The 24,208-nt window shown below is 61.1% G+C and overlaps 2 protein-coding genes across 9 annotated transcripts in view; both read right to left on the bottom strand.

Moving 5' to 3' along the window:
- Positions 1-1,615: 1,615 nt before the first annotated feature.
- Positions 1,616-11,662, bottom strand: LOC135317436 (class I histocompatibility antigen, F10 alpha chain-like). 8 transcript variants are annotated; one of them, XM_064473723.1, is made up of 8 exons: positions 4,680-4,807; positions 3,988-4,251; positions 2,986-3,261; positions 2,637-2,909; positions 2,456-2,554; positions 2,288-2,320; positions 1,957-1,989; positions 1,616-1,778 (listed from the first exon to the last, which is right to left on the bottom strand). In XM_064473723.1, the coding sequence occupies exons 1-8, from the start codon at positions 4,741-4,743 to the stop codon at positions 1,765-1,767; spliced, it is 1,056 nt and encodes a 351-aa protein (XP_064329793.1). In that variant the 5' UTR covers positions 4,744-4,807; the 3' UTR covers positions 1,616-1,764. The 8 variants fall into 8 exon arrangements, with proteins under 8 accessions (XP_064329793.1, XP_064329791.1, XP_064329788.1 ...); XM_064473722.1 differs by lacking the exons at positions 1,616-1,778; positions 1,957-1,989; positions 2,288-2,320; ... (3 more) ...; positions 3,988-4,251; positions 4,680-4,807 and adding exons at positions 7,885-8,593; positions 8,772-8,804; positions 9,103-9,135; ... (3 more) ...; positions 10,841-11,104; positions 11,574-11,662; XM_064473721.1 differs by lacking the exon at positions 1,616-1,778 and having other exon boundaries at positions 1,811-1,989.
- Positions 11,663-14,658: 2,996 nt separating this feature from the next.
- LOC135317435 (tenascin-X-like) overlaps positions 14,659-24,208 on the bottom strand; it is a 62,111-nt gene continuing 52,561 nt past the window's right edge. The window contains 10 exon segments of the mRNA XM_064473714.1: positions 14,659-14,794; positions 15,978-16,141; positions 17,193-17,354; positions 17,741-17,837; positions 18,447-18,598; positions 18,717-18,776; positions 18,863-19,001; positions 19,642-19,766; positions 20,799-21,092; positions 23,759-24,052. Of these exon segments, the coding sequence (XP_064329784.1) occupies positions 14,714-14,794; positions 15,978-16,141; positions 17,193-17,354; positions 17,741-17,837; positions 18,447-18,598; positions 18,717-18,776; positions 18,863-19,001; positions 19,642-19,766; positions 20,799-21,092; positions 23,759-24,052 (1,568 nt within the window). The 3' untranslated portion in view covers positions 14,659-14,713.

Here is a 24,208-nt window from a genome sequence, read left to right as displayed (position 1 = left end):
TCTTTACTTCCCTGAGTATCTTACTTCCAAGTCAATGCCAAGGATACACGGAGCCTCACACCGGCCGCTTCTCCCACCCGTTTCCCACTGGGCTCCCCTCGGCTCCCACCTCAGCAACTGGGGGATCCCATGTCACGCTGCAAATCCAGATGTGTGTCCTCTCCCCTGGTACCCCAATGCAGACCAGTGAAAGGACACTCGGTGCCTCAATGTCTGCCCAATCTGCCACCACCGGACTGCTGGCGCTCATCGGTGTGCTCCGTACAAACATCCGCCATACCGACCATGGGCGCTGGGTGCCAGCCCCACCTTTGCAGGCCCATTATTGTCCAGGTCACTGCAGACCACCGACACCACCACCAATGCCCTCAGGTACTGGACACATTCCTCTCTGGCCGATCACTTGCCTCGCTCGGTTACAAGATCTTCCTTGACAGGATACTTTGCCTTCACGCTCAAGAAGAGCCACGTCCAGAGGCGGCTGGTGGCTGCCCCTCTTCCGATCCGTCAATCCCACAGTCCCTAGCAATGGATCCCAGCTGCTGGCCTGCCCTGCCTCCTAGTTCCAGCCTGGCAGCCCCACTATCCTGGCATCGGGGCAACCACGGAGCAAACCTCTTCGCCTGGCTGATGGACAAAACCATTCCCTCTATCACAGCCAGGTCAGGGATAGGGACTGGGTCGTTCCTGCCTCTGCCCCCTCTCAGGAGGAGCTGCTGCTTCTTTTATTGGCCAAGACAGCCTCCGCTTCCACTGTGGCTCCTTCACTACAAGAGCAACCACTTTAGTTGAGACTTAAGTGCCTCATTTAGTCGCAGTGACAGTTTGCCTGACCTCAAACCAGAAGATGCTCATCTCCGTGCCCGTCTGCGTGGCCTCAGAGCAGGAGACCTTCTTCTCAGTCCCGTTTATGTGGCCTTGTATCATGAGACCTTCTTCTCAGCCCCGTCTGCATGGCCTCAGCGCTCACCACCTCCACCACAGGGACACTAATACCCAGAGAGGTCCTGAGGAAGTTGACCAGACCATCCTCAATCCCCTCTTCTCCATTTGTATCCTCAAGTACAACATGAAACGGCCTGGAATCTCTCTCCTTAGTCTGAATCATCTGGTCTCATTGTGTCCACTCTCAACCTTCTGATCAACCCCCATCTGTAGACTGGTGGGGGTGAGTGAGAAACAGAAAAGGCCTTGCTGCTGTGCCAACGGTGTTCAGATCTATTGCTGTCTTATCAATTCTTCTTTGGTCCAAAATCCTACACAGCACACCATGCTAGACGGAGAAAATCACATCTACCCCAGCAAAATCGTGCACATCCCTTGATCCGAGGTTGTGAGAACAGCCCAGGCACCTGGAGAGGAGGCACAGCTCACGGAATGGTGGGGACCGGAATTTATTCTGCGCGGCAGGAAATGTCCACATGAAGGAGACATAAATTACAACCTTGAAATTAAAAACCCCTGGTAGTAATTGATAATACAAAATATTATATAATAATAAATCTATGCAATTATTACACATATAATAAATATCATATATAATTATTGTATAATAATTATTAAATAGATATAAAATACAAATATTTCTATAATTATAGGAACATTATACATGAAGAATAACCATCGTCTTGGCCAGAGATGGGCAGGTGCAACACAACAAGCTCTCTGCAGGCAGCTCCCAGCCTCCTCCAGCACCCCTCTGCACCCAGCCCGGGAGCGGGCAGGGGGCCGCATCCAGCCATGTGCCAGCCCCTCATCCAGCAGTTAGACTGTGATCACTGCAGGGATGGGAAGAAGAGACCGTGTTACCCAGGGACACCTCCCTCTCCCCAGCTCTCTGCTCTGGGGTCCTGCTGACCCCCTCCTGCAGACCGCTCTTGCTCCGGCTGCGGGTCCCCCAGGGGAGCAGGGAGAGCTGGGGTCACCCCGTCCATCCCCCCTGGTCCCACACCGCACCTGAGGCCGCGCTGCCAGAGCCCCCGTCCGTGCCTGCAAGAGAGAAAAGGCCGTCAGGCGCCAGCCCCGGGCTCGCCACGGGCACGGTGCACGTGCCAGGAGCAGCCCGGCAGCCATGGCCGCGCTGCAGCCACTGGGAGAGGAGGATGGTGCCGCGAGCAGCGGAGGGGAGACACAACCTCTTCCCTACATCCCCACCACGGGGCTTTAGAGAGGGGCAGCACAGGGAGGGTGGGGGATGGGGAAATGCCGGCAGCGGCCAGAAACCAGAGCCACGAGACCGCCCCGGCGCTGGGCAGCGGCTGGAGCTGGACCCGACCCCGGTACTCACTTGGCGCCTTGTCGTAGCCCTTCTTATTCTTCTCTGCAGAGAGAAAGAACTATCAGCATCCACCGTGTTTCACAGCCAGGATCAGGGGTTCCCCAGAGCACAGTGGCTCGTGACGTCAGGCTCAGCCTTATTCCCACACCCTCTGCCTCACTGGCCCCAGTGCTGTACCTGCTTTCCACTTCCAGAAGGTGAAACAGGCAATGTCGGTGACAAACAGGATGGCAAGAGCCACCACCAGCACGATGGTGAACAGTTTGGACTCCGGCTCTGGGGGAGAGGAGGGTCGTGAGGAGGGGAAGGGGACCCACCCCAGCCCACCGCTCCACGTGCCCAAGGCCACCGGGCTCACCCCACGCAAAGAGGCCGGGCTCCAGCAGGCTGGCGTGTTCCACGCGGCACCGGTACTTGTCCTTGTCCTCCGGGCGGGCCTCAATAGAGGCCCAGGTGTAGTAGGTGCCGTCGCTGTTGGGCGCGACGCTGCCCCTCTCGGTCTCCGCGTCCCTGACCTCGCCGTCCTTCAGCCAGCTGACGGCGATGGGCCGCGGGTAGAAGCCGTAAGCGCGGCAGTGCAGGGTCAGGATCCCCTGGGCCTCCTTCCCCGACACTCGGACCGTGGGGGGCTCTGGGGAGGGGGTGGCAGTGAGGGTCAGCACACGCACCCGCAGCACCCAGTCCCAGGGTCCCTGTCTCGCCCTCACCTTTCCTCTCCAGCACGGCCCGTCCGTAGCTCACGTACTTCCTCAGCCACTCGATGCATTCACTCTCCAGGTAGTGCTTCAACCGCACAGCAACAGTCCCGTCCTCCTCCCACCTCCTCTTGGTGACTTGCGCTGCCACGTCAGCCGCAGTGAACGTCATCGTGTTCATGTCGAAGGCAATGAAGTCCCTCCCGTCGTAGGCCCACTGACTAAACCCCCTGGTGCTACCGTCCTCCAGGAGGTCACAGCCGTACATGCACTGCAGTGTGTGAGTCCCTGAAACACAACCAAGGGCTGGGACTGAGGGGCTGCTGCAGCCCTGGGCCTTCAGTGGGGAACAGACCCCCGGCAGCACCCCCACTCCAGCCCTGAGCAAGCTCTGGGGGGGATTGGTCATGGCACCAGAGCTCGGGGTGTCACCTAAAGCTGTGATGCAGACCCCCTGCGCCCAGGGCACACCTGGGCTGGCACCCAGCCCCACGGCAGCCTGCGACAGCGAGGGGCTGGGATGGGTCCCCAGTGCTGGGGGTGGGACAAGGAGACAGGATGGGGTGGGGGAAGCTGCTCTGGCTCTGCCTTGGGGGCCTGAGCACCATGGGGATGGGGGCAAGGGGCTGGGAGACCCTCTGCGTCTGGGCATCTCAACTGCCATCAGGATGGCAAAAGACAGGCACGGAGCGGCCAGGAGGCTCCCGGCTAGAGCATGGGATCCTGTGTTGCTGTGGTGGTGGGGATGCGCTGGGCTGGGTTGGCCAGAAGCCCCCCGGCTCTCTCAGAGGGGACCCCAAGCACTGTGGGGCTGGGACAGGGCAGGCGGGACCCCTCACACTGGGGGACAGGGTGGCTGGGAGCCCTCTGACAATGACACCAGGCAGGGAAGGGCCAGCACAAGCTGGGACAACAGCGTGGGGGAGGGCAGGGCCTTGGGGGTTGGTTGGGAAGTCTCCCATCCCACCGGGTCCTGCCCCAGCCCCATGGAGCCCCAGCCCAGCCCGCGCTCACCCCCGCTCTGGTTGTAGTGGTGCTGCAGTGTGTTGAAGTCCACTTGGTACACCTCCTGATTGTTCTTTGCCATCTGGGTATGGCTGTCCCAGAACTGCTGATCCATGTTGGCCGCCATCCAGCGTGCCCGGGGCTCTGTCTTCCCTGTCTCACTGTCGTAGCTCACAAAGGGGTTCTTGTCCACATACCCCATGGACGTGAACCGGGGTACCCCCGGGCTGGGCTCTGATACGCAAACATCGAAGTAGTGCAGGGAATGGAGCCCTGTGGGGACACGGTGGGGGTGGTGAGGTGTGGGGGGGAAGCGGGGCTTGGGCGTGAGGGTGCCCAGGTGCAGGGATGGAGAGCTGGGGCAGCTTCTGGGGGATGGGACTGGTTGGGGGGTGTTGGGGAGCAAGGTGTGTCCGGGAGAGGGGTCCAGGGGGCGGGAAGGGAAGCCCAGGTGCTCCCGAGTGTGGGGAAGGGAGAACAGGTGTTACTTGGGAAGGGGAGTCTGGGAGGGGTCCGTGTGTCCGGAGGGGTACCCTGTGCCCAGGCAAGGGAGGCCCAGGGGGAGCTCAGGTGCGCTGGAATTGATGGGCAGCTGGGGGGGTGAGTCCCAGTGCCTGGGGATGGGGCACCGGTGCTCGGAAAAGGGGGTACAGGGGTGTCCCGGTGCCCGGGGGCGCTCCTGGGTCCCCGCCTGCACTCACCGCTCGCTGCCCCAACGAGGACCCCCAGCAGCAGCCCCAGGCCCAGCGCCCGGCCCCGCTCCATCGCGTTGCTCCGCTCTGCTCCGCACAGCAACAGCACCTGCACCTGCACCTTCTCCTGCACCTTCACCTTCTCCTGCACCTTCACCTGCACATGCACATGCACCTTCACCTTCACCTTCACCTTCACCTTCTCCTTCACCTTCACCTTCACCTTCACCTTCTCCTTCTCCTTCTCATGCACATGCACATGCACCTGCACCTGCTCGGCTCTGCCGAACCAAGCCGTGCCCTTCTCCGGGACTACTTTTCCCCTCTCCCCGCCCGCCAAAGGCGGCCCGAGCCTCGTCGGACGTCACCGGGAGCCAGGCAGATCCCGGCTCCGCAGGTTGTGAAAAGAGAAAGCGAAAATGAAAGCAAAAGTGAAAGCGACGGGGGCAGAGCGGGGGTGTGTGTGGGACGTGTGGCAGGGACAGGGCACCCCCCCCCGAAACGCCCCGCAACCCGCGGTACCCCCGGCCCGAGACCACACCCCGGGACAGCCAAATCCTCAGCACCCCCGCACCCCTCCTCAGGGTCCAAGATTCCCTCTGCACCCCCCGAGCCTGGGGTCACCCCGGGACCCCCCAAGTCGCAGGCTCCCCCACCCCGGCCCCTGTGTTGTCCCCTTCCCCAGTGGCACCCTGGGACCCCGGCGTCCTGCCCACTCCAGTGGGGGACCTGGGTGTCCGGTGCCCCATGGCTTTCCCCACCCCGGCTCTGCCACCCTTGGGTTTTATGGGTAAGAAAGCTGGGAGAACCTTAAACGGACCCGCCTGGACACGGTCCTGTGCCCCCCTGCTCTAGGTGTGCCTGCTCAAGCAGGGGTTTTGGACAAGATGGTCTCCAGAATTCCCTTCCAACCCCCACTCTTCTGTGATTCTGTGAACTAATCTCCGGGAATGTGGGCACTCCCGGAGCTTGTGGGAGGTGTCCCTCGTGTCCAGTCGTGCCTGTGCCTGGTGTTCATGCTGCTTGGTGCCCCTTGTGCCTGGCACCCCTTGTGCCCACTGTCCCTCACGCCCGGCATCGCTCCTGACCAGCATCTCCCATGCCTGATGCCCGTTGTCACTCGTGCCCCATGGTCAAAGTCCCTCAGACCTGGCAGTGCTTGCACCCAACACTGCCTGCGCCCTCTCTCCAGAGCTCTCTGTAAGGCCTCTCCCTCCCCTTCCATCTCTCCATGTCCCTGTGTCCTCCCTGCCATCTCCCCACACTGGTCCCACTATGTCCCTGTGCCCTCCCATTTCCCCCCCCATGTCTGTCTGTCCTCTGTGTCCCTGTGCCCTCCCATGTCCCCACAACCTGTTGGCAGTGTCCCCTCTGGGTCCCCAGGTCACAGAATCCCAGAGTCATGGAATGGTGGGGGCTGGCAGGAACCTCTGGAGACCATCCCATCCCACCCCCTGCATGAGCAGGCACCCCCAGAGCAGGGGCACAGGGCCGCGTCCAGGCGGGGGGTGAATGTCTCCAGGGAAGGGACCCCCCAGCCTCTCTGGGCAGCCTGTGCCCCTGCTCTGGCACCCGCGCAGGGAAGGGGTTTGTCCTCGTGTCCAGCTGGATCTTCCTTCTTGTGTTCCAACTTGTGCCCGTTGCCCCTTGGCTCGTTGGGCACCGCTGAAAAGATTCCAGCCCCATTCTCTTGACACCTGCCCTTCAGATATTTATAAGCACTGATGAGATCCCCCCTCAGGCTTCTCTTCTCCAGGCTGAACAACCTCAGGTCTCTCAGCCTTTCCTCACACGGGAGACGCTCCAGTCCCCTGATTATCTTGGTGGCTCTCCTCTGGACTTGCTCAAGAAGTAAGTCCTGGTAGGCCCCAGTAGACCTCCACGAGACACCGGTAGACCCCAGAGAACCCCAGTAGGCCCCAGCAGATCCCAGTAGGCCCCAGTACACCCCAGGAGAACCCAATGGGGCCCAAAGAGCTCCACTAGGCCTCAGCAGAACCCAAGATGTCCCAGTAGGCCCAGTGGAGCCCATTAGGCCCCCATAGAGTCCAGCAGATCCAAGTAGGCCCCGGTTGACCACAGGAGATCCCAATGGGCCCCAGAGAGCCCCAGTAGGCCCCAGCAGAGACCAACAGCTCTACATAGGTCCCAGCAGAGCCCAGCAGATCCCAATAGGCCCCAGCAGGGACTGTTAGACCCCACAAGAGCCCAGGAAATCCCAGTACGCCCCAGTAGACCCCCAGTAGACCCCAGTGGACCCAAGAGAGCCCCAGTAGGACTCACCAGCTCCCAGAAGAACCCAGCAGGTGGCAGTAGGGCCCAGAAGACCCTAGGAGATCCCAGTGGGCCCCAGGGAGCCCCAGTAGGACCCAGCAGGTCCCAGTAGACCCCAGTAGGGCCCACAAGAGCCCAGCAAATCCTAGTATGCCACAGTGGAACCCCAGGAGACCCCAGCAGACCCCAAAGAGCCCCAATAGGCCCCAGAAGAGCCCACCAAATCCCCGTAGATCCCAGTAGGACCCAGCAGGTCCCAGTAGGCCCAAGGAGAATCCAGTACATCCAAGCACATCCCACTAGCCCTCTGTCTCCTCCCAGTGACAGGGACGTCCCAGTGCTGGCCAGCTCCATCCTCGTACCCAACCTCCTGGCTGCCCACCACGACCCCGAAACCTGGCACCTCCCTGAGGCCTTCCTGCCAGGTACGCCCCGATGCTTGGCACCCTCCTGGACACTGGGGTTCCCCTGGATGCCTGGGTCCCCTCTCCAGACACCTGGGTGCCCTGACCCCCTTGGGCCGGGTACCCTGACCTCCTTCATCCCTTCCCAGAGCAGTATCAGCTGCTAGGCCTGATCCTGCCTGGGGGAAATGCTGCCACGAGTTAAGCTCTTTGTCTTCCTGGGCCAGATCCTGCAGGAATTCTGCCCAGAAGCCCCTGCCCCGGGGGTCCTGCCCTGCCTGGGGGTGTCAGCAGGCACTGTCCTGCTCTGCCCACCCTTCCATGTCTGCATGGTGCCCTGCCAGCCCTCTGCCTAACCCTGCACGGCTGCTGGGACTGGCCTGGAATTCCGAGAGCCACCTGTGGCCTTCATCCCTGGGTGCCTGGTGCCACCCACGTACCTGGGTCCCCCCCTTTCCCTCCCCTGCTGCCACCATCCACACAGAATCACAGACTGGTGGGCATCTATCACAGGATAGAGACCAAGTTGTTTCTGCCTCTGCCCCCTCTCAGGAGGAGCTGCTGCTTCTTTTATTGGCCAAGACAACCTCCACTTCCACTGTGACTCCTTCACTACAAGAGCAAGCATTACAGTTCAGAGTCAAGTCCCTGGTTTAGTTGCAGTGAGCATTTGCCTGACGTCAAACCAGAAGATGCTCATCTCGGCGCCCGTCTGCGTGGCCTCAGAGCAGGAGACCTTCTTCTCAGTCCCGTTTATGTGGCCTTGTATCAGGAGACCTTCTTCTCAGCCCTGTCTGCATGGCCTCAGAGCTCACCTCCTCTACCACAGGGACACTGATAACCGGCTAGTTCCTGAGAAAAGCTGGCCAGTCCCCCTCAATCTCCTCTTCTCCATTTGTATCCTCAAGTACAACATGAAATGGCCTGGAATCTCTCGCATTAGTTTGTGTCATCTGCCTTGTTGCGTCCACTCTCAGCCTCTTGCTCAACCCCCACCCGTTAACTGGTGGGGGCTTCTGAGAAACAGAGAAGGCCTTGGCACTGTGCTAACGCTCTTCAGATCCATTGCTGTCTTATCTATGCTGTTTTGGTGACAAATCCTACAGAGGGGCAGCACCCAGCTTTGTGGGAGACAGGACCCAGTGGAGGGGGATGGTCTGAACTGGAGCGGATTGGGCAGTGCAACAAGATCTCTCTGCAGGCAGATACCAGCCGGCCTCCCATCAAGCGGTCAGATGGGCATCCCTGCAGGGACGGGAGGAAGAGACAGTGTCACCCAGGGACACCTCCCTCTCCCCAGCTCTCTGCTCTGGGGTCCTGCTGACCCCCTCCTGCAGACCGCTCTTGCTCCGGCTGCGGGTCCCCCAGGGGAGCAGGGAGAGCTGGGGTCACCCCGTCCATCCCCCCTGGTCCCACACCGCACCTGAGGCCGCGCTGCCAGAGCCCCCGTCCGTGCCTGCAAGAGAGAAAAGGCCGTCAGGCGCCAGCCCCGGGCTCGCCACGGGCACGGTGCACGTGCCAGGAGCAGCCCGGCAGCCATGGCCGCGCTGCCGCCACTGGGAGAGGAGGATGGTGCCGCGAGCAGCGGAGGGGAGACACAACCTCTTCCCTACATCCCCACCACGGGGCTTTAGAGAGGGGCAGCACAGGGAGGGTGGGGGATGGGGAAATGCCGGCAGCGGCCAGAAACCAGAGCCACGAGACCGCCCCGGCGCTGGGCAGCGGCTGGAGCTGGACCCGACCCCGGTACTCACTTGGCGCCTTGTCGTAGCCCTTCTTATTCTTCTCTGCAGAGAGAAAGAACTGTCAGCACCCACCGCGCTTTGCCACCAAGCTCGGGGGTTCCCCAGAGCACTGCGGCTTGTGCCCGCAGGGCCTCCCAGCCCCCGAGGCCCTGCCTTCCTCCCACACCCTCTGCCTCACCGGCCCCGGTGCTGTACCTGATTTCCACTTCCAGAAGGTGAATCCAGCGATGACGGCGGCGACAGCCCCGATGGCAAGAGCCACCGCCAGCACGATGGTGAGCAGGTTGGACTCCGGCTCTGGGGGAGAGGAGGGTCGTGAGGAGGGGAAGGGGACCCACCCCAGCCCACCGCTCCACGTGCCCAAGGCCACCGGGCTCACCCCACGCAAAGAGGCCGGGCTCCAGCAGGCTGGCGTGTTCCACGCGGCACCGGTACTTGTCCTTGTCCTCCGGGCGGGCCTCAATAGAGGCCCAGGTGTAGTAGGTGCCGTCGCTGTTGGGCGCGATGCTGCCCCACTCGGTCTCCGCGTCCCTGACCTCGCCGTCCTTCAGCCAGCTGACGGCGATGGGCCGCGGGTAGAAGCCGTAAGCGCGGCAGTGCAGGGTCAGGATCCCCTGGGCCTCCTTCCCCGACACTCGGACCGTGGGGGGCTCTGGGGAGGGGGTGGCAGTGAGGGTCAGCACACGCACCCGCAGCACCCAGTCCCAGGGTCCCTGTCTCGCCCTCACCTTTCCTCTCCAGCACGGCCCGTCCGTAGCTCACAAACTTCTTCAGCCACTCGATGCATTCATTCTCCAGGTAGTGCTTCAACCGCACAGCAACAGTCCCGTCCTCCTCCCACCTCCTCTTGGTGACTTGTGCCCCCACGTCCGCTGCGGTGAACGTCATCGTGTTCATGTCGAAGGCAATGAAGTCCCTCCCGTCGTAGGCCCACTGACTAAACCCCCTGGTGCTACCGTCCTCCAGGAGGTCACAGCCGTACATGCACTGCAGTGTGTGAGTCCCTGAAACACAACCAGGGGACAGGGCTGAGGGGCTGCTGCAGCCCTGGGCCTTCAGTGGGGAACAGACCCCCGGCAGTAACCCCACTCCAGCCCTGAGCAAGCTCTGGGGGGGATTGGTCACGGCACCAGAGCTGCCCCCCATCCAGCACTCGGGGTGTCACCTAAAGCTGTGATGCAGACCCCCTGCACCCAGGGCACACCTGGGCTGGCACCCGGCCCCACGGCAGCCTGTGACAGCGAGGGGCTGGGATGGGTCCTAAATGCTGGAGGTGGGACAAGGAGACAGGATGGGGTGGGGGAAGCTGCTCTGGCTCTGCCTTGGGGGCCTGAGCACCATGGGGAGGGGGACAAGGGGCTGGGAGACCCTCTGCTTCTGGGCATCTCAACTGCCATCAGGATGGCAAAAGACAGGCACGGAGCGGCCAGGAGGCTCCCAGCTGGAGTATGGGATCCTGGGTTGCTGTGGTGGTGCGAATGCGCTGGGCTGCGTTGGCCAGAAGCCCCCCGGCTCTCTCAGAGGGGATGCCAAGCACTGTGGGGCTCGGACAGGGCAGGCGGGACCCCTCACGCTGGGGGACAGGGTGGCTGGGAGCCCTCTGACAACGACACCAGGCAGGGAAGGGCCAGCACAAGCTGGGACAACAGCGTGGGGGAGGGCAGAGCCTTGAGGGTGGGTTGGGAAGTCTCCCATCCCACGGAGTCCTGCCCCAGCCCCATGGAGCCCCAGCCCAGCCTGCGCTCACCCCCGCTCTGGTTGTAGTGGCGCTGCAGGGTGTCGAAGTCCATGCGGTAGAACCGTTGCCAATATTGTGACTTCCGGGTCTCTGAGTCCCAGAACTGCTGATCCATGTTGGCCGCCATCCACTGCGCCCGAGGCTCGTCCTTCCCTATGTCACTGTCATAGTACATAAAGCGGTTCTGGTCCACGTACCCCACGATCGTGAACTGGGGTACCCCCGGGCTGGGCTCTGACACCCAAACATCGAAGTAGCGCAGGGAATGGAGCCCTGTGGGGACATGGAGGGGGCGGTGAGAGGTTGGGGGGCAACGGGGCTTGGGGAACAGGGGTGAGGGTGCCCGGGTCCAGGGATGGAGAGCGCGGCTGGGTGAGGGGCCAGCGGAGCAGATCGAGGGGGGATGGGGACAGCTTCAGGGGGACGGGAATGGTGGGAGGGTGTTGGGGAGCAAGGTGTGTCTGGGAGTGGGGTCCTGGGTGCCGGGAAGGGAAGCCCAGGTGCTCCCGGGTCTTGGAGAGGACGGGGGTTGCTCGGGAAGGGGTGTCCAGGGGGATCTGTGTGCCCGGGGGTGTCCCTGTGCTCAGGCAAGGGAGTCCAGGGGGGCCCCGGTGCGCAGGGTTGGATGGGGGCACAGCGTGGTGGTCCCGGTGCCTGGGTAATGGGGCGCCGGTGCCCGGAAAAGGGGGTACAGGGGTGTCCCGGTGCCCGGGGGCGCTCCCGGGTCCCCGCCCGCGCTCACCGCTCGCCGCCCCAACGAGGACCCCCAGCAGCAGCCCCAGGCCCAGCGCCCGCACCCGCTCCATCGCGCCGCGCCGCTCCGGCCCCGCCGCAAGCCCCGCCCCTCGTCGCGATTGGCGCCTCCGCCGCCCGCCCGCCAATGGCGGCCCGAGGCGCGTCGGACGTCACCGGTCGCCGGGCAGATCGCGGCTCGGCAGGTTGTGAAAAGCGAAAGCGACGGAGGGAGCGCGGGGTGGGATGGCGGCCGGCCGGGACGGGACAGGGCACACTCGGGAACCCCCTGCACCCCGCGGTATCCCCGGCTCGGGACCATTCCCGAGGCAGCCCAGCCGTTTAGCACCCCCCGCACCCCTTCTCAGGGACCAAGATTACCCCCGCACCTCCCGAACCCGGGGTCACCCCGGGATCCCCCAAGTCGCAGCCTCCCCGCCCCGTCCCTGTGTTGTCCCCTTCCCCCGAGGCTCCCTGGGACCCCGGCGTGCTGCCCATTCCAATGGGGGTCCCGGGTGTCCAGCGCCCCACAGCTCTCTCCACCCCCCACCCCAGCTCTTTCACCCTGGGGTTATATGGGTGAAAAAGCCAGGAAAAAGGTGAAATCATCTCGGGGAGTGTGGGCACTCCCGGAGCTTGTGGGAGGTGTCCCTCGTGTCCAGTCGTGCCTGTGCCTGGTGTTCATGCTGCTTGGTGCCCCTTGTGCCTGGCACCCCTTGTGCCCACTGTCCCTCACGCCCGGCATCGCTCCTGACCAGCATCTCCCATGCCTGATGCCCGTTGTCACTCGTGCCCCATGGTCAAAGTCCCTCAGACCTGGCAGTGCTTGCACCCAACACTGCCTGCGCCCTCTCTCCAGAGCTCTCTGTAAGGCCTCTCCCTCCCCTTCCATCTCTCCATGTCCCTGTGTCCTCCCTGCCATCTCCCCACACTGGTCCCACTATGTCCCTGTGCCCTCCCATTTCCCCCCCCATGTCTGTCTGTCCTCTGTGTCCCTGTGCCCTCCCATGTCCCCACAACCTGTTGGCAGTGTCCCCTCTGGGTCCCCAGGTCACAGAATCCCAGAGTCATGGAATGGTGGGGGCTGGCAGGAACCTCTGGAGACCATCCCATCCCACCCCCTGCTGGAGCAGGCACCCCCAGGGCAGGGGCACAGGGCCGCGTCCAGGCGGGGGGTGAATGTCTCCAGGGAAGGGACCCCCCCAGCCTCCCTGGGCAGCCTGTGCCCCTGCTCTGGCACCCGCGCAGGAAAGGGGTTTGTCCTCATGTTTAGCTGGATCTTCCTTCTTGTGTTCCAACTTGTGCCCGTTGCCCCTTGGCTCGTTGGGCACCGCTGAAAAGATTCCAGCCCCATTCTCTTGACACCTGCCCTTCAGATATTTATAAGCATTGATGAGATCCCCCCTCAGGCTTCTCTTCTCCAGGCTGAACAACCTCAGGTCTCTCAGCCTTATCAGGGAGATGCTCCTATCCCCTGATTATCTTGGTAGCTCTATGCTGGACTTGCTCAAGGAGCGAGTCCTGGTAGGCCCCAGTAGATACTGGTAGCCCCAGGCAGACCCCAGCAGGTCTCAGCAGACTTTAGTAGGCCCCAGCAGAGCCCAGCAGGTTCCAGTACATCCCAGGAGGCCCCAATAGTGGCCAGCAGGTCCCTTTAGAACCCATTAGGCCCCACAAAAGCCCCTCAAACTGCAGTAGGCCCCAGTAGACCACAGGTGATCCCTGTAGACTGCAGAGATCCCCAGTTGCTCCAAGCAGAGCCCAGCAGGTGCCAGGAGACTCCTGTAGAGCCAGTTAGGCCCCACAAGAGCCCAGCAGGTGCCAGTAGTTCCCAGGAGGCCCCAGCAGAGGCCAGCAGGTACCAGTAGGCCCCTTTAGAACCATTAGGCCCCACAAAAGCCCCTCAAACTGCAGTAGGCCCCAGTAGACCACAGGCGATCCCCATAGACTGCAGAGAGCCCCAGTTGCCCCAAGCAGAGCCCAACAGGTGCCAGAAGACTCCTGTAGAGCCAGTGAGGCCCCACAAGAACCCAGCATATTCCAGCAGAGCCCCAGTAGACTCCAGGAGATCCCTGTAGGTCCCAGAGACACCATTAGGCCCACGCAGAGCCCAGTAGGTCCCGGTAGCCTCCAGTCAGCCCCAGCAGGTTCCAGTACATCCTAGTAGAGCCTATTAGGCACCACAAGAGTCCAGGAAATCCCAGAAGGCCTCAGCAGACCCCCAGTAGATGATGGTGGGCCCTAGAGAGCCCCAGTAGGCCCCAGCAGAGCCCAGCAGGTCCCAGTAGGCCCCAACAGAGACTGTTAGGCCCCACAAGAGCCCAGGAGATCCCAGTAGGCCCCAGGGAATCCCAGTAGGCCCCAGAGAGCCCAGCAGACCCTAGCAGAACCCAGCAAATGCCAGTAGGCCTCAGTAGGGTAAAGTAGGCCCCGGTAGGTCACAGTAGACTCCAGTACCTCCCAGTGGAACCCAATAGGCCCCAGTGGACCCCAGCAGACCCCAGTAGGCTCAAGGACACCCCGGTAGGTCACAGTAGACCCTAATAGGCTCCAGTAGGCCCCAGCAGGTCTCAGCAGGCCCCAGTAGGATCCAAAAGACCACAATAGGCCCCAGGAGATCTCAGTAGGCCCCAGTAGGTCTTTGTAAACCCCAATAGACCCAGGGACTCTCTGGTGGGTGCTGGTACCCTTCAACTGCACAGCCTGATCCTGCCCAGGGGAGGGGTTGGCACAGGACGAGCTTGTCTTCCTGGGCCAGATCCTGCAGGAATTCCGCCTGGAACCCCCTGCTGCAGGGGTCCTGCCCTGCCTGGGGGTGTCGGCAGGCACCATTCTGCGCTGCCTGCCCTTACGTGTCTGCATGGTGCCCTGCCTACCCTGCATGGCTGCCTTGAATTGGCCTGGAATGCTGGGGGCTACCTGTGGTCTTCAGCCCTGGGTGCCTGGGGTCGCCTGCAGGCCTGGGTCCCCACCCCCACACCACCACTCACATGCCTGGGTTCACCGTGGGGAGGGGGTTACAGCCACCTTTTATTACCCCCCACCCCCCTATAAAAGCTTTGCCTCTGACCCCCCTGCCCCCCACAAGTCCCGCCTCCTTCCTGGGTGCCACCAGGACGCCTGGGTCCCCTTCTGGACGCCTGGGTCCCCTCAGTCGCGCTGTGGCCGCAGCTTCATCTCGGTGAAGGGGATGGAGAACTCGAAGCCTTTCCAGGGGAACCAGTTGATGCCCTGGGGAGATCCAGGGCAGCTCCATCAGGCCCTTGAGGCACCCTATAGACCCCTATAGACTCCCCCTCCCCTGCTGTAGGGGCCCCATGTCCACCCAGAGGGGATCTGTGCCTACTCTTTAGAGGATCTTGGGTCCTATGGAGCCTAGAGGTTGTGTGGTCATGTGGCCCACGTAGCCCCCATGAAGGCCCCCATTGGTCCCCATAGGGTCCCTGCCACCCATAGGTACCCGCTGCTCTGGCAGTGCCATAGGTGTCCTGTGCTCCAGAGTGCCCATATAAGTCCCCCCATAGGACATCCTCCCCCACAGCCCCGTACACCTTCCCACAGTCTCTACAGACCCAGTATAGGTCCCCTTGTGACACCCACAGTATCCCCCTATAGATTCCCCCATATGCCCCCATAGGAAGGTCCTCCCGTGGCCATCTATAAACATCTGTGTGTCCCTATAAACCCTCCTATGACCCATAGAGAACCCTCGATGGTTCATATAGATGCTAAGGCCTCTCTATGACCCCTTATAGTCCCCCACAGAGCCCCTATAGGTGCCTCTATGCCCCTACAAGCCCTCTCCATGGCCCCTTTAGACACCTGTATTCCCCTAGAGGCCTCCCTGTGGCCCATAGAGCTCTCCTGAGGTCCCTATAGATGCCAGCTATGGCTGCTTTAGGCCCCTGCTGCACCCTATAGTCCCCTCTTTTGTCCCTGTGGCTCCCTATAGGTCTCCCCAATGAGCCCTATAGGTCTCTCCAATGGGTCCTATAGGTCCCTTCTGACACCTATAAACTCAATTCGAGTCCCCATTAATGCACTCTGCACCCATCAGCCCCCTCTGGTTGGCCCCTATAGAACCCTATATGGTGCCCTGTATCGCCACCTGTAGTCTCCTTATGGCCCCAATAGACCCCATTATGGTTCTATAGACTCCCTGGTGGTCCCGATAGACTCCATTATGTCCCCCTATAGCCCCATTAATCGCACTCTGGACCACAGGCCCCACTCTAGTTGGCCCCTGGAGGTTCTCATAGGCCCCTATAGGCTCCCCATGGCCCCTAGAGATCCCATTATGGTCCCTACAGACCCCATTATGGCCCCTACAGACCTTATTACATCCTCCCACAGCCCCCATTAACCGCCCTCTGACCCCATTGGCCCCCTAGGGGTCCCGGCCCCTATAGCATGCCTGGTGGTCACTGGGGGTCCCGTAGCGCCCGTTGAGGTTGGCGTAGTGGCAGTTGTGGTACCACCAGGCCCCGGTGTAGGAGACAGCACAGGGACGGGAACGGCCCCGAGGGTCCCGGTCCCGCGTGGAGAAGGGGCTGCCGGCGTGGTAGGAGAGCGCATCCCCTGCGGGACCCCACATCAGACACCCCCGGGACCCACACCAACCCCCCCACGTACCCACAGGGTCCCCCATATGGTCCGGAGAACCCTAAGAACCCCCTGGAAGCCACCAGGGACACCCTCCCCAGGGTGGGAGACCCCCGCGACCCCCCACAGTATCCCCCCATGGAGCAAGAGGCCCCTTCAGGACCGTGCTGGAACCCCTCCAGGACCTCCCCATTCACAGGCCAAGGGACCCCCAAGGCACCGTCACGACCCACCAACCTCCACCCTGAACCACTCAAGACCCCTCAGGACCCTCCAGGGACCCCCAAGACCCCTCCAGAACCATCCGAGACACCCCAGCGTCCCCCAGAGATCCTCTTCATGGGCCAAGGGACCCCCAACACCTCCTTAGGCACCCCACACACCTTCAGGACACCATAAGATCCCCTCCCCACTCCAGGACACTCCAAGCCTCCCTCAGTTCCCCCAAGACACCTCAAAGACTCCCCCATGGGCAAAGGAACCCCCAGGACCCCCCTAAGACCCCTCTGGGATTTCTCAGAGATCCTTCCAGGACCTCCCAAGATTCCCTCAGGACCCTCTGAAACTCATCCAAGACACATCAGGACCCACAACACCCCTCGAGAGCCCCCCCAGACACCTTGGGACCTCTCCAAGACCCCCCCTGGACCCTCGTCCTGGGCCAAGAGACCCCCAAGACCCTCCAGAACTCTCGAACCAAGAGACTCTCAACACCCCCTCAGGACCCTCCAGGACCTCCTCAGGACTCACAATCCCCCCCAGACTCCCTCATGGGCCAAAAGGCCCCCCAAGATCCCCCAGGGACAGCCAAGACCCCTCAGGACCCCCAAATATCCCTCCAAGACACACCCAGGCATGTCCAGGAACCCCCCAAGGCCCCTTCAGAACCAGCCAGCATCCCCCAGAAGGGCTGGTCCGTTCAGCACCACCCCAGCCGCCTCTCAGGACCTCCCAAGACCCCTCACGAACCCCAAGCCCACCTCAGGACCCCAGGACCCCTCCAGAGCCCCTCCAGCACCCCCCGTACCAGCAGTGCCGCTGTAGGCGCCGAGGTGCAGGCGGTAATGCTCCTCGGGCCCGGCGACGGCAAAGTCACGGTAGCGGGCGAAGGCGGCGTCCCACGGGGTGCGGAGGTCCACCCGCAGCTCCATGGGGGTCCTCGCTGTCAGCGCGTGCAGCGCCTCGTTCCCTGCGCCCCCACGCCTGAGTCCGGCCACTGCCTGGATGCCTGGGTCCCCCCTGGAGCCTGGGTCCCCCCTGGAGCCCGGGTCCCTCCCTGGAGCCCACCCAGATGCCTGGGTCCCTCCCTGGTCACCCACCCAAGCCCACCTGGACGCCTGGGTCCCCTCCAAACACCCACCTGTGCCCACCCAGATGCCTTGGTCCCTGCCCTGGAGCCCACCCGGACACCTGGGTCTCCTCTTTGGTCACCCACCCAAGCCCACCCAGATGTCTGCATCCCCCAAAAAACTGCTGGGTCCCACCTGGATGCCTGGGTCCCCTATCCCAGACATCAGGGTGTCCCCAAGTCGTCCCCCCCACCCCTGGGACCCTCCCCGATGCCGGGGTCCTCACCCAGCCAGAACTCCCCGGTGACGTTGCCGAAGCCGTGGGCGTAGGCATCCCACCCCCGCCAGAAATCGGTGCCCCCATCCTGGCGGCGCTGGAACACCTGGGGTGGGGGGGTCAGGGGAGTCCCAGCACCCCCCCACTGACGCCATAGAGACCCCCAGAATACCCCTTTCCCCACAGACTCCCCCAGTGGCCCCCAGGCCCCCAGTGTTTCCACACTATTGACCCCCGTGACCCCCACCGACCCTCAGACTCCCCCTCATTGCCCCTCATTTCAACCCATAAAACCCCCAAATACCCCCTATAAGACCACCCAGCCCCTCCCAGTGCCTCCCATTTCCCCCCCAGTGACCCCAGGCCCCATATTGCACCCCCATGCACCCCACTGCCCCCCATAAGAAAAAACCATAACCTCCAATACCCACCCATATGACCTCCCCAGCCCCTCCCAGTGCCTCCCAGTGCCCCCTGCTTCCCCTTTTGCTCCCCAAGAACCCCACTTCCCTCGAGACCCCATATCCACGCATATCCCACCACGCCACACCCTCCACACCCTCCCAGTGCCTCCCAGTTCCCCCCCACCCCCAATGCCCTCCAAGACCCCCAGTTCCCACACAAATCCCCCATAACCTCCTATAGAAGCTATCCAACCCTTCCCAGTGTCCCCCAGTGTCCCCCAGTGCTGCCCACTTTTCCCCAGTTGCCCCACCAGCCAGCCGCCGCCATCGGTCTCCATGTCGCAAAAGACGCGCAGGGGTCTCCGGGGGTCTCCCCCGAGGAAGATGAGGGTCTCACGTGAAGGCCCTGGCCCGTTCAGCTGCTCCTCGGCGCAGTCCCGGGGATGCGGGTGTGGGAGGGGAGCTGGAGTGGGGGAGGGGTGGGGCTGTGGGGACCCAGGTATCCGGGGACACCCCTAAGTCCCCCAATGGAGTTCTGAGGACCCAGGTGTCCGGGTGCCCACCCCAGCCAGGGACCCAGCACCCAGGGGCCAGGCAGACGGGTGCCCCCCACCCAAGGACCCATGTGTCTGGGTGCCCCCCACCCAAGGATGCAGCACCCCTACCCCCCCCACGGACCCAGGTGTCTGGGTACCCCCCTCCCCCCTCCCAGGGACAAAGGTGTCTGGCTCACGGGTGTCGAAGGAGGTTTCCAGGGGGCTGACGGGGGGGTGTCCCCCCCGGCCCCACAGCTGCACCCCATAGTGCCCTGCTGGCTCCAGGCCCCACAGCTGATGGGATGTCGCCTTGGGGGGTAAGTGCAGTGTCTAGGGGGAGCACAGAGGGTTATTGGTGTCTCCTGTGACATTATTGGGGTCCCCCTGGTGTTACTGGGGAGTATTAGGGGTCCCACAAGGGATATTGGGGTGCACAGTAGGATATTGGGGCCCGCAAGGGTTTATTGGCATCCCTAAGGTTTTATCTGAGTCCTAAAAGGAATATTGGAGTCTCCAAGGAATTATTGGCGTCCCTGGTTTGGTACTGGAGTCCCACACAGAATATTGGTGTCCCCTGGCTGTTATTGGAGCCCTCCAGGTTATTACTGGGGGTCTCCCAGGACATTATTGGGGTCCCCATGGTGTTATTGTGGTCTTGGGGTCCCCAGCACATTATTGGGGTCCCCAGGGGCTTATTTAGGTCTCAGGGGGGTGTTAGGGTGCCCTAAGGGAGTATTGTGTGTCCCACCAGGCATTTTGGGGTGCTCCTGGGGGTTAGTGGGGTTCTCAAGGGGTTAATGGTGTCCCTGGGGCGTACTGGGGTCCTAGAAGGAAATTTGGGGTGCACAGGAGAGGATTGGGGTCCCATAGGGATTACTGGCGTCAGCGGAGGGGTATTGGAATCTGGCAAGGAATACTGGGGTCGCCAGGGGGTTTCTGGAGTTTTGGGGTGCTTGGGTGGGGGTGTTACCTGCTGGGGTCCTCCAGGGGGGCCATAGACAAGATCGTAGCCATCGGTGGCGGCGCGTGGGGGCACCCAGTGCAGCCGGGCACTGCGGGGCCACACAGTCCCCACCCAGATGGTCCCTGGGGCACCTGCTCAGGGGAGGGGCAAGGTCACTGAACCCCCAAACCACCCAATGACTGCTCCCCAGTGGGCAATCAGAGAACCCCCACATCTGACCACCATATTCCTCCCCAACCCAACAGAACAGCCCATGGAAACCCACACTCCCACACCACCCACATCAATGCAGTGTCCACCACCCACAGCCCCCAGGAGACTCTCCCTGCCAGGGACACCCCACCCAGGACTCCAGTACACCATTGCTCCAACCATCCAACTGTCTCCATCCATCCATCCATCCATCCATCCATCCATCCATCCATCCATCCATCCATCCATCAACCATCCAACCAGCCAATGAGCCCTCCATCCATAAAACCGCCCACATATCTTTTCAACCACCACCCATCAAACCACCCATCCAAGTCACCGCACATCCATCTTTTCATGCACCCGTCTCCCACCCATCCATGCTGCACCTCCTCCAGACCCATGTGCCTGTCCATCTACCCACACATTCCTCTGCCCATGACTACACCACTCTACCCAACCATCCATCCATCCATCCTTCCATCCACCCCATCATCCATCCAACCCTCCATCGTCCATCCATCTGTCCAACCAACCTTCCCTTTCCACCCATTCAACCAACCAAGTGCCCACCCATCCATCAATCCATCCTTCCATTCTCCACACATCCATCAATCTGTCTCTCCATCCCTCCATCAATCCCACACTTCGTGCCAATAATTTGTTCCCATTTCCCACAAGTCTATGGATTCCGCCTGCGAAAGACCCATCCAGGCATCCAAACCGCCAAAGCATCACAGAAGCAGATTCCTTCTTTCCTTCCTTCCACCCAGTCATCCATCCACCCACTCACCACTCCAAAAACATTGCACGCACCAGTCCCATCATCCACACCCCTGTTAGCACCCAGGAGATGTTCCCAGTTCCCACAAGACCCAAGGGACCAGGAAGGGCCCTCTCTTAGCTCCTGCCACCACCCCAAACCCAGCACCCAAAGGGAACAGAGAAATGGTCCCTGCACGTGCCCTCACCTGTGACGGCGTCGGTGGAGACGGGGCCCAGGCGTTTCCGACCCCACACCCCGTACAGGTTGAACTTGTAGCGGTGGGACGGTGACAGCCCAGGCACGGTCACCGAGCGTGAACCACCGTCCACGGGCAGCACCTGGGGCTGGCCTTGGGCATCCTTGTACTGCACCGTGAAGGAGTCAAAGGTGCCCTCGGGGACACTCCAGACGAGCTGCACGGAGTCGGGGGTGACATGAGGGGCTGTGAGCTCGCCCAGGCGGGGCTGGGACGGTGGTTCCTCCTTTCGTGGCGCTGGGGCTGCAAGGGAGAGGACACAATGCAGGGCACAAACACCGACACATCCTCCCATCCATCTGCTCAACAACCAGCCAAACACTCATCTAACCGTGCATCCATCCTCCATGCATCCATCCGTCCATCCATCCATCTACACCACCGTTCCTCCGCCCATCCATCCATCCGTCCGTCCATCCATCCATCCATCCATCCATCCATCCATCCTGCATCCATCCATTCATCCATCCATCCATCCATCCATCCATCCATCCATCCATCCATCCATCCATCCATCCATCCACCCATCCATGCCACCATGCCAACAAACATCCCGCCATTCATCTCTGCCATTCATCCAAACAATAAACTCTTCACCGTTAATATCCTCCAATCCCTTCATCCTTGCATGATCCAATCCATCCCTCCATCCATCACTGACCCAACCTTCCAACCATTAACCCATCTGTCCATCCAAACAACTATCCATCCATCCATCCATCCATCCATCCATCCATCCATCCATCCATCCATCCATCCATCCATCCATCCACCCATCCATCATCAAACAAACATATTGCCACTAAACTGTCCCTACATCCATCCACCCATGAATACTCCCATCCCTCCAACCACTCCCCAGTCAGCACCCAAGGGATGTTCACACTCCCCACCAGGCTCAAGGGACGAGGATAAGCCCTGCTCAAGCTCCTGCCATGGTCCACCCCATTACCCAAAGGGAACATGCACAGATGCAGCACACGCTCTCACCTGTGATGGTGTCAAGGGAGACGGGGCCCACACGTTTCTGCCCCAACACCCCGTACAGGTAGAAATTGTAGCGGCGGGACGGTGACAGCCCAGGCACGGTCACCGAGCGTGAACCACCGTCCACAGGCAGCACCTGGGGCTGGCCTTGGGCATCCCTGTACTGCACCGTGAAGGAGTCAAAGTTGCCCTTGGGGACGCTCCACTCCAGCTGGATGGAGTCTGAGCTGACATAGGAGGCCGTGAGCTCGCCCAGCTGGGGCAGGGACAGTGGTTCTTCCTCTTGTGGAGCTGGGGCTGAAATGAAGAGAAGCATAGAAATCAGTCCATCCTTCCATCCGTCAAGAAAACAAAGATTCATCTACCCAATGCTCCCTCCCTCCTTCCTGTAATCAGTTATCCACCCACCCATTTACACACCCATACTTCCAAGCATCCATTGATCATTTCATCCACCCATCTGTCCCTCCATACCTCCAACCTTGCATGCTCCCATCCCAACAACACAGCCATCACACAAAAGACATTCCCATTTACCAAGAGGACTAACACACTGAGGGCAGACCCTGGCCCAGCTCATGGCCTACATCCAACACAGCACCCACATGGACACGGAGAGGCCCTGCACATGACCTCACCTGTGATGGCGTCGGTGGAGACGGGGCCCAGGCGTTTCCGACCCCACACCCCGTACAGGTTGAACTTGTAGCGGCGGGACGGTGACAGCCCAGGCACGGTCACCGAGCGTGAACCACCGTCCACGGGCAGCACCTGGGGCTGGCCTTGGGCATCCCTGTACTGCACCATGAAGGAGTCAAAGGTGCCCTCGGGGACGCTCCAGTCGAGCTGCACGGAGTCGGGGGTGACGTGGGAGGCCGTGAGCTCGCCCAGGATTGGCTGGGATGGTGGTTCCTCCTCTGGCTCGGCTGCATCTGCAACAGAGGATACTCGGGCAATAAACATCCATCCATCCATCCATCCATCCATCCATCCATCCATCCATCCATCCATCCATCCACCCACAACTTTTGCCTTCAGTCACTCCTTGAATGCATTCATCCATCAATCCCCAACCAACCAACCAACTGTCCCTACAACCACGTAACCACCCATTCAACCACCCAATCTTTCATCCAAACCCAAGTCCACAACGTCATTCACTCACTCATCCAGCTCACAAACAGACACGCAATCCCCCAGTTGTTTATCCATCATCCGTGTATCCATGCATTTGACCAACCTAGCAAGGAGTCACCCATCCATTCTTCATTCATCCAAAAGTCCATATAATAATCTCTCCACCCATTAACCCATCCATCAATCCATCCATCCATCCATCTAACAGTCCATCCATCCATCCAAATTCCATCCATCCACCGCATTGTGCCTCCATCCAGCAATTAAAACCACCATTCCAGCTCTGAAACTGCCGCACACCCAGCCATACTCCAACCATCTCTGATCGCAACACCTAACCACGATTCCTCTATTCATCAGAAAATTCACCGAGCCTTCCAGTCATTCATCCATCCATCCATCCATCCATCCATCCATCCATCCATCCATCCATCCATCCATCCAATCACATATTCAGCCATCAATCCATCAAGACACCTTGCAATACAACTATCTGTGAATTCATTCAAATCTTCAACCCAACAATCATTCCACTTTCCACCCTCCCTCCCACCCAAGCACGCAACCTTCCCTGCATTCATCCATTCAGCCAACCAACAAACATCCATCCATCAGCCTGTCCTTCCATCCCTCCAGCGCTGCACGGTAACATCCCTCCATCCATCCCCTGAGTGTTCCCATTTCCCAACAGTCCCAAGGCACCACCACGAGCCCTGTCCCAGCTCCTGACACACTCAAACCCAGCGCCCAGTGGGGACACGGAGGGGCCATGCACGTGCCCTCACCTGTGACGGCGTCGGTGGAGATGGGGCCCAGGCGTTTCCGACCCCACACCCCGTACAGGTTGAACTTGTAGCGGCGGGACGGTGACAGCCCAGGCACGGTCACCGAGCGTGAACCACCGTCCACGGGCAGCACCTGGGGCTGGCCTTGGGCATCCCTGTACTGCACCGTGAAGGAGTCAAAGGTGCCCTCGGGGACGCTCCAGTCGAGCTGCACGGAGTCGGGGGTGACGTGGGAGGCTGTGAGCTCGCCCAGGATTGGCTGGGATGGTGGTTCCTCCTCCGGCTCGGCTGCTGCTACAAAGACGACACATTCCTTGTAATAACAATCCATCCATCCATCCATCCACCCAACCAAGCTTATTACCACGCACCATCTACTCAACCATCCATCTACTACTTTTACCTTCAGTCACTCTTTGAATCCATCACAACCATGAACCCTCACCTACC

The sequence above is a fragment of the Phalacrocorax carbo genome, chromosome 26 (genome assembly GCF_963921805.1).
Source record: "Phalacrocorax carbo chromosome 26, bPhaCar2.1, whole genome shotgun sequence".
NCBI lineage: Eukaryota > Metazoa > Chordata > Aves > Suliformes > Phalacrocoracidae > Phalacrocorax > Phalacrocorax carbo.
The sequence above is the reverse complement of the archived record's forward strand: the minus strand, read 5'-3'. Positions and strand labels throughout refer to the sequence as shown.

What these genes read in the sequence shown, in the direction of transcription:
- LOC135317436 (XM_064473716.1), bottom strand. Translation starts at nt 11,637, where the DNA reads ATGGAGCGGGTGCGGGCGCTGGGCCTGGGGCTGCTGCTGGGGGTCCTC. An exon ending in CCTCGTTGGGGCGGCGAGCG is followed by an intron (nt 11,105 to 11,573) that starts GTGAGCGCGGGC and finishes ATGTCCCCACAG; the next exon opens with GGCTCCATTCCCTGCGCTAC. An exon ending in CCACTACAACCAGAGCGGGG is followed by an intron (nt 10,098 to 10,840) that starts GTGAGCGCAGGC and finishes GTTGTGTTTCAG; the next exon opens with GGACTCACACACTGCAGTGC.